The following is a 16,148-nucleotide window of genomic DNA, read 5'->3' on the forward strand; positions in this document are numbered from 1 at the left end:
GCTCTGACAGTCCAGAGAAAAGGAAGCATATGTCTTACAGGGCAAGTGAGGAAAGCTTTACATTAGACTTAAATCTTAAAGGATGCAGTAGACACTCTCAGGCCATGTGATAAAAGAAGGGCATTTCATGGCAGACCTACAGGCATATGGTTGTTTAAGGGAAAATCAGCTGAAATTTCCACACACTGGGAGGGGATACGGTAGGGTATGGCCAACAAGGCACTGTGTGCTGTGCAGGGGCAACAGAGAGTCTTGCTTATGAGATTTGAAACTGGAAGGATTCACATGAATAATATAATAAACAGCAACACATTTAGGATGGGTCCAAGTGAGATATGAGAAACTGCAGAGATGTCACCAAGTAGACACAGATGGCAAGAGAAATAATCAGTTCTAATGGGAAAGACCACACCGGTGTGTCCAGCATGTGGTACCTATAAATGACTTAAATCTACTAGGCTTTGAGAACTGGAGAACAGAGTTCCAAGGGACAATCAAAGCATCGATCTGAGAGATAAAAATGAAAGGCTGCAATGATGGTAAAGGCCTGAAGATCAAATGGCATTGCCTAGAAATGCTGCCTAACTAGGAGAGCAAAGCCAGAAGAGAATGCAGTCTTTGCCAAACAACACTGAAGGTGAAAGACATGAAAAAATAAAAATAAACGAAGCAGAAAGAGTTGACCAGAGAAATCCAAGGCACAGCAGGAGAGAAATAGAGTTGTATGTACAGGCACAGCTTGCAAAAGCAGAGAGCTCAGTCGTGCTGATGTTAGAGGCAAGCAGAATAAGGTTGGGGGTGGCTAACCACCATCCTCCTGCACCCGGAGGGCTCTGCCCATGACACTTACATTGTTTGTAAAGAGCTCCAGTACGAAAGTGGCCACACTGCCATTGATGCCGATGAAGAGGTTCACACTGGTGAGGACCACATAGGCGGTGCTGGGGATCTTGAACACAAAGGACGCTGGGTACATGAGAGGGGTGATGGACCACCTGGTGAGACACAAACATTAGCATCCACTGGTGTCATCTGCCCCACCTCTAGCATTGGGTACCACAGGCCTCACCCCCTGTGCACGCTGAGTCGCCTTACCCATACAGCAAGAGCAGAAGGGCTAGAACAGGCAGGTTGGTGGAGGACACGTAGGACTTCTGCTGGAAGCAGATGAAGATGATAATGACCAGTGTAGCAGGCACCACATAATTGCACTAAAAGAAAAAAATAAAGTTGACCCCTAAGTCAAATATACAACACACCCCGAGTCTTCACCATCATCCGACAAGAAAGGGCAGATATACATGTTGGAGAATAACTTTGAATTAATGAAGCCACATAAACTATTAATCAAAATCCCGGACAATACCATTTGACAAGCATTTTACCCTTGGCTGATTTTATAAACTGCATGCCCTTTCTGTCTTTCCCAGAGCTCAGCCAAGGTGTCACGCTCAGTAAACTTACTGAAGGATGGATTCTCGGGCAGAGTCATTTCAATTTCACAGGAGGCAAATGAGTTTCCATTATTCTACCCAGAGATGATTGTGTCTGTTTCATCATTAATGCTATCTTATGGTCTGCCAGCGTTCAATCCCACAAGTAATCTACTTGTGAGATAAGCACTCATAACATGAATGTCAAAATTGTTTCATCACACCAGGAATAATTTTACAGTCTGTCCTGACAGTGCTTCAAGCATTAAAATGAAGAAATAAAGACTTGACCCAGGGACAATTATGAAAATTCATAGCTGGCAGAGAGGGGAGGCAGTGGTACATGCATGGAATGGAGGTGATCGTGGATTGGCAGAATGTGAAAGACTGATGGCTTCAGACTGCCTCAGTCCCACCCTGCTTCATGAGTTTATCAATGACTCCAACAGAGACATGCTTGCGGCTGACTGCAGGCTCTTAGGCAGGGAGGGTGAGAAAATACACAGAGTACAAGTGATGTCCCTGAGGTCAAGGGCTTGCTCTTCCTCTCTGAATGACCTCTGCCTGGCACAGCCAGACACCATCAGATATGCAGTTAATGCTCAGTGGATTTTTAATGAATGGATTGCTACATCAAGGTAAAAGAAAGCAAAGAAGTGCTGACAAGATTGTTTTAATAGCAGTTTAAAAAATGATTAGGTTCCAATGAGTTGATTCTGTGAATTATCAGACAATGAACAAGACCCCGATTATCAGTCCACAGGAAATAGGTCTCAAGTTTCATTACCAGGTTGAGATAAAGATTAGCTTTCTCCAGACTCGTAACCATTCAGACCATGACCTGAACTCAGGGTTAATTCTGGGCTTTGTTTTTGGAAAGGAATATTGATAGATGGAGCGATCAGATCAGGAGACTGGCGGGTCTTAGAGGCTTGCTTGATTAGCATATGCTATTTCATTATCCCCATTATCATCACTAAGATCAATACACTGTCTTAGAGAACCTGGGTGCTCACAGATACCATCTTGTCTGCATCTTGGAGAGAAGTTTGCTTATTGAGAGTTGACTTTAAACATCTGAGAGAATGTTTTATTGGGCAAAGAGTCAGATCTGCTTCGGGTAGCTCAGAATTAATGAAAGTCATAAGGGAATATAGTTGAAGCTCATTTGCCAATAATTGGAACTTCAGGGTTCTATGAAGTCATTGATCCATATAAATCTATAAATAAATAAATATTGACCCAAATAAAAACAATGCAGTACAACTGATACAAAACAAAACGGATAAATGGCAATGGACAGACAAGATGCTGACACACGTTATGGAGTTTTCAATGGCAAATGGCTTCCTTAACAAGGCAAAAACAAGCAACAACAACAAAGCCAGGATAACAAACAAACAAAAACCACCCTGACTCTAAGCTAAAACACACCAGAAAAGTCAGAGTTTCTGACTTTGGTTTTTAATGAAGGTCTTTCTATTGTAGTCTATCTTTTAAAGGGAATGCTGCCTAGTCTTTTGTCAGCTTGACACAAGCTAGAATAATCTGTAAAGAGGGAACTTCAATTGAGAAAATGCATCCATAAGGCTGTATGGCATTTTCTTCTAATTTGTTTTTGTTTTTGTTTTTTCGAGACAGGTTTTCTTTGTATAGCCTGGCTGTCTTGGAACTCCCACTGTAGACCAGGCTGGCCTCGAACTCATAAATCTGCCTGCCTCTGCCTTCCAAGTGCTGAGATTAAAGGCATGCGCTTCCACTGCCGGCATTTTCTTAATTAGCAATTGATAGGGGAGGGTCCAGCCCAATTTCCATGGCACCAACCCTAGGTTGGTGGCCTTGGGTTCTATAAAAAGGCTGAGCAAGCCACGGGGCTGGGTCCAACAGGGCCTTGATAGGACCAGAATGAAATGGTTTCTACCCCTGGGACAGGGACAGAGGACTGGCTCCCACCCAGCTAGCTCTCAACCTTTGTGCTTAACAGAGGTAGGCGGATCTCTGAATGTAATGTTAAAAGGACACATGTGGTTGCTGTCTCCTAAGAATCAAAGGGCTGGGTCAATGATTCGTAGGATCAAAAGGGAACCTGGAGCAAATGACTGAATTAATTTATTTAACAAAAAAAGAGTGGGCTTATGATAGCTGTGGAGAGAGAGGGAGAGGGGAACAGCTCAGGGAGAATGAGTGCAGGACAGAGAGAATGCAGCTTGGGAGCTGCCTCCAGCAGAGCTTGGACCTACAACCTGTCTTTGAGTCCTTTGTTTCCCCGTCTCCCAGCCACTCCTTCCTCAGAACCCCTCTCCAAGCCAAGGCTGGTCCTTGGCACCACTAGCAGCAAGCCAGTAGGTACCATGCCACCATGGCCTCTGCAGGAGCTCTGGCCTTCAGGCTCAGCCCTGCTTCACTCCCTGTCCTGACTTCCTTTGACAGTGAACTGTGATGTAGAGGGTAAGGTAATAGTTGGTTATATCTGTAGTCCCAGTGGTCAGATGGCCCCATGATGTGCAATTATTTTTAAGACAGACATTCTGTTTGGTGTCATGGGGGTATTCAGCGGGCTCTCCTTTTCCCTATTTTACACCATTTTAGATTAAGTGGGACACTTCCCGGGGTTAGTGGCAGGCTGTTTATCCTTTAGCCCCATGTCTCCACAGTCCCAACTGAGATTCACACAGAGATAGAAGGTCCTGTGTCCTCACCATATCCCAGACAAAATTGGACAGCCAGTAGATGACGGGCTTCACGCCGCTGATGAACTGAAGGTGTTTGGCTTTGCTCACACGCTCCTGGATCAGGAACACAACGAAGCTGGCTGGGACAAAGGACATCGCAAAGATGACACAGATAGACACGAGGACGTCAACAGAGGTGGTCATCCTAGAAGGGAAGAGACAGTAAACATCAGCTGGAGACATAAATAATCAGCTAGACATAAGAACAACCAAAACATAGCCGAAATAAAGCCACAGTCACCAAACATTTTATCTCGCAGTTCTATCTAATTATTTTCAAGTAACATTAAAACCAACAACAACTCCAATAACCACCACCACAACAACATTGCATAATGTTAAAATTGGGCCCACTCCCATAATGAAACTACAGAACAAAGTATGGGTGTGGCCTAATATCAGGCACTTGTCTCCAGTTTCTGATCTTAGAGTAGTGAGTTGTAAACTCCTATATACTGGCTGGTTTTGTGTCAACTTGACACAGGTTGGAGTTATCACAAAGAAAGTAGCTTCAGGTAAGGAAATGCAGCCATGAAATCCAGCTGTGGGGCATTTTCTCAATTAGTGATGTGGGGGGCGCTTCTGGGTGGTGCCATCCCTGGGCTGGTGCTCTTGGGTTCTATAAGAGAGCGGGCTGAGCAAGCCAGGGGAAGCAAGCCAGTAAAAAACATCCCTCCATGGCCTCTGCATCAGCTCCTGCTTCCTGACCTGCTTGAGTTCCAGTCCTGACCTCCTTTGGTAATGAACAGTAATGTGGAAATGTAAGCTGGATAAACCCTTTCCTCTCCAACTTGTTTCTTGGTCACGATGTGTGTGCAGGAATACAAACCCTGACTATATACAAAACAGGTGTGGCTTGGGAACTATTTCAAATGAAGAAGAAATCTGGAAGCTAGTCATACAAGTTAATGGCTATAAGTAAGTGGAAAGCAACAGGATACATATATCAGGCTAAAACATAAAAAAAAAAAATCACACACACACACATTACATATCAGTCTAACACCATCGAATATGTACAAAAAGCCCATTATATCCTGATGTTCAACATTAATATTCTACAGTAGTTATATAGTAAAGAACCATTCCCTACATATCCAAGAGGGGATATAATATGCTGATTACCAACTCTGTACTGGGGATTGGCTATAGAAATGTATACAAATTACTTCATTTAATATTACAAACCTAGGAAACTTAGATACCAAATTTAAATCTAGATTCTTTCATTCCAAGACTACTGACCCTAAAATTTACAAACATGTACAGGAGCGTACACATGCATGTGTGTGCACGCCACTCACACATACACACGCTTTAAGAAAGAAGCTCTTAAGTGCATGTTTCACTGAATTTAAAAACCTCATTTTCAAGCAAATGAAATATAAATGGTAATTTAATTACTTTTGGATTTCACCAACAATTTTAATTGCTTATATGTGCATTTATCAATGTGATGATTTTTCACAGATCTGGTCTTCCTTTAAGTCAAGAAAGATTGCCGGCCAGTCTGTAAACTGATCATTTTCTGCCCAGAGTATGGATCAACCCAGGCTCATACAAAGTCATTACTGTTAGCTGTTACAACCAGCTTTGTGGCCTTTTCCCCTGGTGCACGGCCACCCTAAGGTCTTCACGCCCACCCATTTGGACACACTCACAGGGCCACCTCTGAGAGCTGCTGCTTGGTGAGGTTCAAGGGATGGTTGAAAGCAGTGATCCCATACTGTCTCGGGTTCTCGCCCTTCTGCAGGTTGGCCCGGAGAATGGCATTGTTGATGACATTCAGGAAGGAACTGATAGCATGCCAGCCCTTGTTATTGAACCACACCTGAAGTAAAACAGACCAGACTCAAGGTAATGCTGCCAAACCGTCCTTCCAGAAGTGAGTGTGGATACACAAAACAAGCATGGAAACTTCAGAAAGGAATCCCACGTAGTGAGGCACCAAACCAAAGCATTATAGAGGCAGGATCCACTGACCACTGACCACCAGACCAGCACTATGTGGAGACTTTTACCCACATAGAGGATTATTGTTTAGCCAGAAGCTGGAAGAACATAGGCGAGGGTGTACCTTGACATTGTTTTTGGTATCCAGTCCTGTCATGAACCTTCCCAAGCTGCTGAGAAACCGATCTGCAGAGCTGTCCTGTAAACAACAGAATCCTGCCTCAGTCCTGTCTGTTCGCACAGATAAGAGGTGATAATAAGCAATGACACAGACAGACCTATGTCAGCCACGACAACTTCCTCTTCATTCCCTGAAATTAAATCTAAAGCCATTACATATGTGGTTCCTGGACACAAATTCACTAGAATACACAGTACTATATTGCCATGATGTCACAAGTCATGAAAAAAATCACACACACACACACACACACACACATAACCTAAATCCCCAAGAATTTGGAGCTAGAGATAGATCAGAGGTGAAGAGTACAGTCTGCTCTTCCAGAGGACCCAGGTTCGATTCCCAGCACCCACATGGGGGCTCACAACCACCTGTAACCCTAGTCTCAAGGGAGCAAATATACGCTCTGGCCTCTGTAGGCACCAGGCGCACACGTGGTATAAAGACATGCATGTAGGCAAGCCAACCATACACATAAGTGAAAATAAAAATTTAAATTTCCAAGATTTTTCAGTCTTTTGGCATTATCCCAAGAACTAAAATCCACAGGACTCGCAGATACATCCTATGATTTAAGCGCTCTTGGTCCAGCACTACTGTCCAAAACCCCAGAGTCCATGTCACCTGACCATTTCAACTTGAGCAACCTGAGACAGAGAGAAATAAATGTGGGCTTAGCTGCTCCTAAAGCCCAGCCGACCAACCTGCAAAGTAAATGAACTTATTTTTTCTGATTTCCTGTCTAGTCAATGGCTGTTTAAGAAAATGAACTGTTTGGAATTTCAATTTATTTTACCCTCTAGCAGCTTGAGATTTTAATCTCTGAGTTCATTTTTGACTTACACTTTCAGAAACGTGTGTGTATGTGTGTATGTGTGTGTGTGTGTGTGTGTGTGTGTGTGTATGTGTGTGTGTGTTGGGCATGAGTTGTCTGGTTTATCTAAATTGCTTTGTATACAAACCTGTTCAGAACACTGACTACCACTACTCCTGTGTCCCAGCAATTCCAGACCCATTTTTCTGACATGTCTTAGGACAGATGCTGTACCTTGGTGAGCTTCAGGAGTTTCTTCATTTTCTTGATAGCATCATTAACTTCTTGGCTTGGAGGAATTGCTTGAGAATTACTGACACCCAGGGAAAACCCGCCATACCTAAAAGAAAGGCTTGCCATTAAAAGCCAGACAGTGTAGCCAAGCCATTACTCACAGCAGCAGACACCGCAGTGAACAAGGTTCTCTGAGAGCCACCTCTTATTCTAGCTAGAACTGATGTTTGGCTAAGATAGTTACATGTTGCCTCCTCTGGTGAAATCTAGCCATCTTAATTTTCAAGATTGCTGCCCTGCAGGGAAGGCCTAGAACTAATGACACGAAGTAAGACATCTGTGTTACAGATGGGAAGACAGGAAGATGGACAATCTTGAAAGCCAGGTAGGGATTACAGACAGGTAATTAAGTGAGCCTATGGCTGCTCGGCTCGGAGCTCCAGGGACTCTGACCCCCGGAGAAAAAGCGGGTTAGAAAACCAAATTTGAGAATGAAGTCTTTGAGGTCTTTTGAAGAGCCACATGAGCCACTCACGACTTCAAGAATGTTTCCTTCCCTACTCTCACCTGTGCCTTCAAAATCCAGAAGGGGAAAATTCAGTGGAAATATAGTGGAAAGAAATGCTTTTGATGCCTTTCCTTTCCTCCAAGACATCACGTCATATGAAAGGCCTAAAAGGCTTTCCTTGAGTCCCTAGGCACCCTTGGGAATCTGTATGGGGAAAATATAGCTAGGATAGGTTTTTCCTTCATGACATTTTACTTTCTTAAGTAAGTCTCTAGAGACCCACGAGAGATTTCTGAAACTCCCCAAGGAAATCACCATATCAAATATTTTAGGGGCCTCCGGAGTGAAGAGTGTGCTATACAAATCCCACAGTGAGTCTAGTGTAACGCTGACAGTGCCCTGGTGTGTTCCACAGATCTGCAGCACCTCAGTCCCCCTCATGGTGAGGTGACACCCAAGAGTGTGCACATGGCAAATAGTCCCCAAACCTATAACTCTGTCTTGATTCAAGATCCCTACATCAAAATCATTCTCCTGAGTCTTGAAGTGACTCAGGGAGAATGGGGAGAAGGGACTGACTTACCGAAATTCATTCACCCAGATCTTATTCTTTAAGCTGTAGAGAGAAAAGACAAACCAAAAATCAGGTCTAGAAAGCAGAGGTCATATTGATGATGCAACGGAAATCATTTACTTGAGGACAAAGCACAGAGACAGGCGATCCTGTAACGAGGCCTATGACCTGTGCTGTAGAGCTGCACCCATGTAAGGAAGGCCACTCTCAGCATATCCTGTCTGCTGTCATAGAAACCTTACTCTTGGCCGGACGGTGGTCGTGTACACCTTTAATCCCAGCACTTGGGAGGCAGAGGCAGGTGAAGTTCTGAGTTTGAGGTTAGCCTGGTCTACAGAGTGAGTTCCAGGACAGCCAGGGCTATACAGAGAAACCCTGGTGGGCGGGGGGGGGGGGGGGGGGGGACGACAAAGGAACCTTACTCTTATGAGAATCACATAGTAAATTAAGCCAATTTAAAATCCACCTTATAAGCAGGCATGATGGTACATGCCTTTAAGCTATGCACTTCACTCAAGACAGAAGCAGATGAATCTCTGTGAGTCTGAGGCCACCCTGATCTATATAGAGAGTTCCAGGCCAGCCAGGACTAATGTAGTGAGACCCTGTCTTAAACAAACAGACAAATAAATAAATGCCTTACAGACCCAGAGACTCTGTCTAAAACAAACTAACAGACACATACATAAATGCATTACAATCCCAGATATTACTGAACTAAAAGCTGTTTATTGTGAATCTCATGTAGAAAGGTTACAGCTCTGAGAAATGCATGGTCTATTCTTATTATAGAATACCCTTATCATTTAAAGTTAGTTCAAACATTATGGACATGACACCTGACCATACTGATGGGGAGGAAACATATTTTCTGCATACAGACTAAACTGGTCACTATATGGCCATGTCCCAGGAATTTACAGCTCTCTTTAAAGGTTTCATATCCAAGAAAGGCTTCTGCGTCTACCTGATCTTTTTATGGACCTATCCACGAGAGAGGCCCTACAGGGCTTTGGTTATGTCATCTCTCTTAGCTCTCACCACAAACTTAAGAGTGCAACACTAACATCAAATGTAAAAAATAAAATAAAATGTACATAAGCAAAGATGTTATGAGAGTAATGGGTCAGAATTCAAATTGGAGTCCACATTTATCACTTATTTTTATTCTAAATCAGGCAGCCTCATCCTCTAAGCTGAACTTTCAAGGCTCACAAGCCCCCATATCATCTTGTCTAACTGATAAAATGTGCTAAATTTCCCACAGAGCCATGATCATCCACCATTTCCCTACCACTCAAGTCTACAAATGTAGTAAGCCAAGTTTCAACAGAAAGATACCTTTTTGCTATGATCTGCACGTATGTCTTCACCAGGTAATCTGAAATATTTCTTCCGGTCAGATTCTGAAGGATGTCTGCGGTTTTCTGTTTTCTCTGTCATCACATAGAAACCAAGCTCACGTGTCTTACAGGTAAGAATCAGGGCAGAAAACAGAAAAAAAACCAATAGGGACCCCAGGGCCCAGGCAAGACCCTCAGCCAGCCACTACCCAGACCGTTGGCACCTGTCCCTCAATCATACCAAGCCAAAATCATTCCTAGGAAAGTGTTCACTGGATATCGAGATGGGATTCTCCACATTGCCAGACTATTTAGGCAACAGCATTATAAACTGACCAATGAATTCTTTTGTACTTTGGAGTTATGTTGGGACTGAACCAGCTGATTTTAAGGTGGCAAGCATGAATTCTTTAAGTTTTTCACATCCACTAAAAATCCCCTGTCCCCACCCTCTAACCTAGATTCTGATAAAATGGCAGAGAGATATCACTACTGTCCTGAAATTTTCAGGGGAAACTAAGAAACAAAAACAAAACAAAACAACAACTCCGATCTCCCTCCAAACCTCAGAGGCCAGAGAAGGTCAGAGTTGAAGAGATACACCTAAGCTTTGTGGCCCATTTATTCTGAAGTGAAAAGGCAGGCCCAAGGAGTTAACACAGCCAGCAGCTCTGCTGTGGCAGAATCCGAGTATGAAGCTGTGCCTACTGATGGGCTGTGACAAGCGGTGACACAATGTAGCTAGCTCACACACCTCTCTCTAGACTCACTGGCTCTCAAGAGAGATCGAGACAGAAATAACTCACATGACATCTCACTCATTCCCAGTGGCACACAGATGCTATACCAGGCCTCACCCTGAGTCAATTTCTCAGTCACACCAACAGGGACTCACCTGAGGAGGTGGCAGCCCCCCTGCCCCGGGGGGACACACGGGTAGCATCTTCTTGATTTTGTCACTGCTACACTGGCAGGCAGGTGAGGGGTTCTTCATTGTCCAGTTCCCATCTTGGAAGAGGTCCACGATGGTCTGGGGCACGGGGCCGATGGTCCAGCCCTCCTCCTCAGTCAAGCAAGGGGTGTCACTGTAAAAGATAGCAAGCATTATAGGCTCTCCTGGAAAGCACAGGTCTGCTCTTGAGTAAGGACCCATGTACCTGAGTCCTACCATTTGAAAAACAGCTTGACTTCATTATGTTTGCTCTCTTAGAAGCCCGTAGAAGCTGGGGAATCACAGAAACCCCAGGAAAATAGGACATGAACAGGATCCAGATGCTTATACTGAGCTCTGTTCAACCCAGCTAACCAAAGTTTGTTGACCTAACACACAGAAGAGTCCGCTATGTGCTGCACAGTGCTCTGCATCTTTGAGAGTCTGGACAAAGCAATACAAACTCTTTGTCTTCATGGATTCCTCGTGGACAACAAGTCAACAAATCCAATTTTACACTACCCCAGATAAAGCAAACAAAACAGGAGAGTACATGGAGAAAGAAGACAGTTGTATCTGCTTCAGCCAAAACATAAACAATAAGCTAGTTAAAGAATTGGGCTAATGGGCTGGAGAGATACCTCGGTAGATAAAGGCATCTATAGCCAAAACTGGAATAAATCTCTGGATCTTGTTATACTCTGACCTCTGCATGTATACCATGATACACACATACACACACACACACACACACACACACACACACACACACACGCAAAAATACATAAGTTACTTTTAAAGTATGAATATGCTGGGCAGCAGCTATGGGCAGTCAGATACAAGGCTCTGAAAAGAAATGAGTGTGTGTGTTTGATGGACACCAGAAGGTCATGTGATGCGCTCTAAGACAATGAGGAGGGAAGAAGGGGAGGAGCCGCATGACAGAGTCGTGGCTAGCAGCTAGTGTTTTAAGGTCAGCACACTGAAAGTCTTGTAGACAATGGTGAGCTCCAAATGATGTTCTATACTGAGCAGAGAACTGAGGAGCTGGGTGGAGTGGGAATGCTCGCTGTAAGAAAGGGAAGGTTATCTACGAGCATCTTCAGAGACAATGCAGGGCAGGGCCCTAATCTCTACCTAGAACCCTGAACTGTTTCATGCACATCCCAAGTCCCTTGTGATCACAGTGTTCATTTATCCCTACTGATGGAATAAGAGTATAAAATGATGTGTCATTTCAAGTCTCTCTTCCCTATTTCCAATCTTTAAGATTCTACAATTTAGAGATACAACCTTTGTATCTCACATCTGAGCACATGTGTGTGTGTTTATAAATATGCATACAAGTGCTTTTTATGTGAATAATTCCTCATTTTCTATTTAAGGCCTCTTTCCTAAAATATTTGCCCTTATGAAACTCACACCTAAGACTTTTAAAAGACAACGGGCTGAGACAAACTAAAGACCACCTGAAAAAGCCACTTACAATTCTCTGTCCTGATGTTCCCCAGGAACCTAAAATCTGAATTTGAGTGTGAGCTGGCGGGCTGAAGCTCCGCCTTTCAGAGCTTCTAGCAGAGCATCCATGGGGCACAGACAGCACACTACCTTCTGATGGCAGGGGCATTTCTTTTATCTCTGCAGGCCAGCTGTCAGCTCAGTTCTCTCTCCTATAGATCTGGCCTTTGCTGGAATCAATCTACGAATCCATGCAGTTCAGCTTACCAACAAAGGACTCAGCTACCCAGATCATCAGCTTACCTCACCCTTCTTGTCTGTAAAACCCTCACATAGAATCTTGACTTTTTGGTGAAATCAAGAAGAATCTGTGTCCTTCTAGTCAGTACTAAGGATATTCAGTAACTATCTGCTATGGTTTGAGTCAGCTAAATGCTGAAGGATTGGTCCCCAGATTGTGATGCTACTGGGTGCTGACAGAGCCTTTAAGTCATAGGACTTAAGAGAAGTAAGTTAGGTCACTGGGGACATAAACTCAAAATCTTGGGACCCCATGCCCTTCTTTATCTTCTTTTGCTCCCTGGCTTGGCTTCTATGATATAAGCAGCTATTATATTGGCCCCCAAACAACATAGCCAATCAACCATGAACCAAAAGCTCCAGCACCACAGGTCACCAATAAATCTCTGCTCCTCATAAGATGGTTTTCTCAGTGACAGAACATTGTCTAATACATCATCTGATACTGTGGTGGTTTGAATGGTTCCACAGGCTGATGTTTGAATACTTGATCCCCAGTTGGTAGAACTGTTTGAGAAGGATCAGGAAGTGTTGCTTTATTAGAGAAGTCACAGGGAGTGTGTCACAGGGAGCAGACTTTGAGATTTGAACAGACTCATGCCATTCGAAAGATTCTGCTTCCTGTTTGCAGATCAGGATGCGAGCTCTCAACTGCTGTCTCAGCACATCCCCCTGCCTCCAGCCATGCTCCTCGTAATGAGGGTCATGGACTCCTGTCCCTCTGGAGCTATAATCCCCAAAAGCCCTTCCCTCTATAAGTTACCTTGGTCATGTTGTTTTATCACAGCAACAGAAAAGTAATTAAGCAAATAATAATCAAGAGCTGATAAATACACAGAAATACTCATCTCCAAATCTACTAGGTCTTATACAGACCTACCAATCATGTTCAGTGCTTTGACAGAAGATTGGCCATCTTCCCCTTTGCTGTTTGGGATTCAAATTTTCCACTCTGTGCTTCTCTATCACCTTGTCAACTCTCCACAGTTCCTTAGCCATCGACCACCTCATGTGCATGTGGACCTCAGGCGCAAATTCTCTCTGAACCTGAAAACCTGCAGCTAAGCCTACTAGCTCCAGCTCTCTCCTCCTCACCTCTCCATTGGTTTTACCACACTGTCCATGACTTGCTTCTTCAGTACATAGAGAGTCAACTGGCCATACCACTGAGTTGTTCATTTACCCACTATTTAAAACTAGACCTGAAGGTGTGACGAAAATATGCAACTGCATAAAAACTAAGTATCTGTTTTTATAAAAAGACAATCAGAATGTCATTGCTGTTGGTTAAAGAAACTGATAAGCAAAGCTACAAACTGCACGCTCTGCCAGTCGACTGTGGCACACAAGTATGGGAGCCGGGAGTCAAGGAGAGAAGGGGAAAGCATTTGGTCAGTAAGGGCACACTGTGATTTAAAATCAATATACAGCAGAGTAAACAAACATCGGTGATGATTTGCTATATACAGGATGTCAGAGGAGTCTATTTGTCCCTAAATTGATTTGGTTATCCCCTGGCTTTTTAAAATAAAAATTGACTGAAAGAAAAAACTGCCAGTGGTCACAATGAAGCAGGCAATACCACCAGAAAGAAACCCCAGCGGGCATCATGAGAAGGCAGCCGATGGCTGAGGTGTTACTCACGGGATTGGGTTTCCTTCCATACAACGGGTCCCGAAGCCTGGATCTTTGGTTAAAGCGTTCAGGAGTTCCTGGGTGCCCATGTCCTCCGGTGCATCATTACTGCAGACACATGAGAGACATCCAGATCAGTAGGTCATCCAAACCAGGACTGAGAGGCAAGAAAAGTTTTCTACAGAAAAATACACTACTAAGCACTTTCTGAAGAAAACTAAAATAAATAATACACAGAAGTCAGCCACAAGGAGCTTCAAACATCTGGCATCAGGGTGACATACAGTACCCCAATGAAGCATGTACAGAGATTATATGTGAAGGCACGTGCATATATACACACACAAATGTATGTGCACTTCATTTGAAATAAAGAATTTCATTAAGGATCAGTACTTCAAAACTTCTTTGACAGTTACCATCTGATACTGTCAGGGAGGACTTTCCAAGAACAGACAGGAGTATTTTATTGGTTATTCGTATGAACAATTAAAAAGTTCAAGAATAATGGGCCTAGATCACAAACAAAAAAAAAATGTCATTATCTATAGCAACGGGCAATACTAGGTCATCAGTTAAGACAGGATCAAACTAACTTTTAACTATAGAAGAGGAAAATGACTAGAGCAAAAGGGGCTAGTAAACTATCTATATATGATATATACATATCCTACGCACACATGCACACACAGAGAGATTATTTTAAACCTTTTAAAACTTCCCTTTATATCACTGACACTTTCTCCCAGCTACAAACCTACCAGTGCAACAGAACTGAAGAAAACCTGTACTAAACAAGTCCCCTATCTTCTGATTTCTAACAGGACCAGTATGGAATAGGAAGCATCCTTGCCTAAAGACCCACACTTACCTAACATCCTAACGTGAAAGATTTAGTGATTACTGAATTAAAGCACATTTGGTCATCCCTGACAACAAGAGCCCAACAATATAAGAGGAGATGCCCAGCAGAGATTCACCTCTATTTTCAAGTATCATTCGATATCGTTCTTTAGTAGCGGCTGGTATAGGAGCCTGAACCATCACAAGACAATCCACCCCACCGCAGAACTGTGGATTCTGACTCCTCGGCTCTCAGTATAACAAACACTGTTGGTCTGGTTCAACCCTCTCTGCCCTGAGGCACAGAGGACAAACACATACCTGACAAATGTATACTGCTCGTTATACATCCAGGGCTGAAGCTCCAGGCTGGGGTACTTGCCAAAGGGTGGCACAATCAGGCTGAAGACCAGGGCAATGCAAACAAAGACAGCTGGCAGGACAATCTAAAAACCGGTATTGGAGAGGGAAGAGACAACAAGACAACTTTTAGAAGTCTGAGGATCAAGCCCCTGACAGTCTAGCCAGCCCCACAGACTAGCAACACAAGAATGAGGGATTCAGGCAAGGCCCGTGGCTGAGCTCTACCAGTGTAGTTCTGGCAGCAGGGAGGCAAAGGACACTGAGAATTACGCCTCTTCCTCACAAGGCATTTCCTGAAGCTGACAGCAAAAAAACAGAGGCACAAGCTGGAAATGTCACAGAGTAAAGAGTCTGAGTGACTAATTCTTTTAGGCCCAACCTTTTTTCCCCCTCTCAAGACTGAGAAAAACCATCCTGAATCATAGACTCAGGTAGAAGGCTGAAGAGCCCTGGACTGGGAGCCAGAAGACTGAACCCTGGTTCTGTCTCCACTTGCAGGGGTCCTATGTGAAGTCAGTGAATCTGAGGACTGAGAACATGACACCAATTCCCCCTCCAAAAGGAGCAGCAGCCAGTGTCCCTTCTATGAGCACCATGAAAAGCATAATTATCTAAATTCTTCCTTGAAATTCCCCAAATTCTTATGTCCCTTCTCTGAAAACAGCATAATGTATGGGTCATCTAAAGAAGCTCTTCATTCCTTTCTATGAGGTTTACCCTTTAAAACTACAATGATTCAACCTGAATGATAACCCTGGCTACAGGTGTGACTTGGTAGTAGAGAGCTGAGTGGATCGCTCCATACCCAGTGCCGTAAGAATTCAAACAATAACTCTGATTTTA

General features: G+C 43.7%; 1 protein-coding gene across 2 annotated transcripts in view; it reads right to left on the reverse strand.

The window, feature by feature from the left end:
* Abca1 (ATP binding cassette subfamily A member 1) overlaps positions 1-16,148 on the reverse strand; it is a 123,147-nt gene that overhangs the window by 14,609 nt on the left and 92,390 nt on the right. For both annotated transcript variants that reach the window (XM_052176495.1, XM_052176496.1), the window contains exons 29-39: positions 15,264-15,388; positions 14,109-14,207; positions 10,671-10,860; positions 9,774-9,868; positions 8,442-8,474; positions 7,351-7,456; positions 6,243-6,317; positions 5,827-5,996; positions 4,133-4,310; positions 1,096-1,211; positions 851-995 (exon numbers count right to left, since the gene is read on the reverse strand). In XM_052176495.1, the coding sequence (XP_052032455.1) occupies positions 851-995; positions 1,096-1,211; positions 4,133-4,310; positions 5,827-5,996; positions 6,243-6,317; positions 7,351-7,456; positions 8,442-8,474; positions 9,774-9,868; positions 10,671-10,860; positions 14,109-14,207; positions 15,264-15,388 (1,332 nt within the window). The remainder of the gene's footprint in view (positions 1-850; positions 996-1,095; positions 1,212-4,132; positions 4,311-5,826; positions 5,997-6,242; positions 6,318-7,350; positions 7,457-8,441; positions 8,475-9,773; positions 9,869-10,670; positions 10,861-14,108; positions 14,208-15,263; positions 15,389-16,148) is intronic.

Source organism: Apodemus sylvaticus, chromosome 3 (assembly GCF_947179515.1).
Source record: "Apodemus sylvaticus chromosome 3, mApoSyl1.1, whole genome shotgun sequence".
In the NCBI taxonomy this organism is placed as follows: domain Eukaryota; kingdom Metazoa; phylum Chordata; class Mammalia; order Rodentia; family Muridae; genus Apodemus; species Apodemus sylvaticus.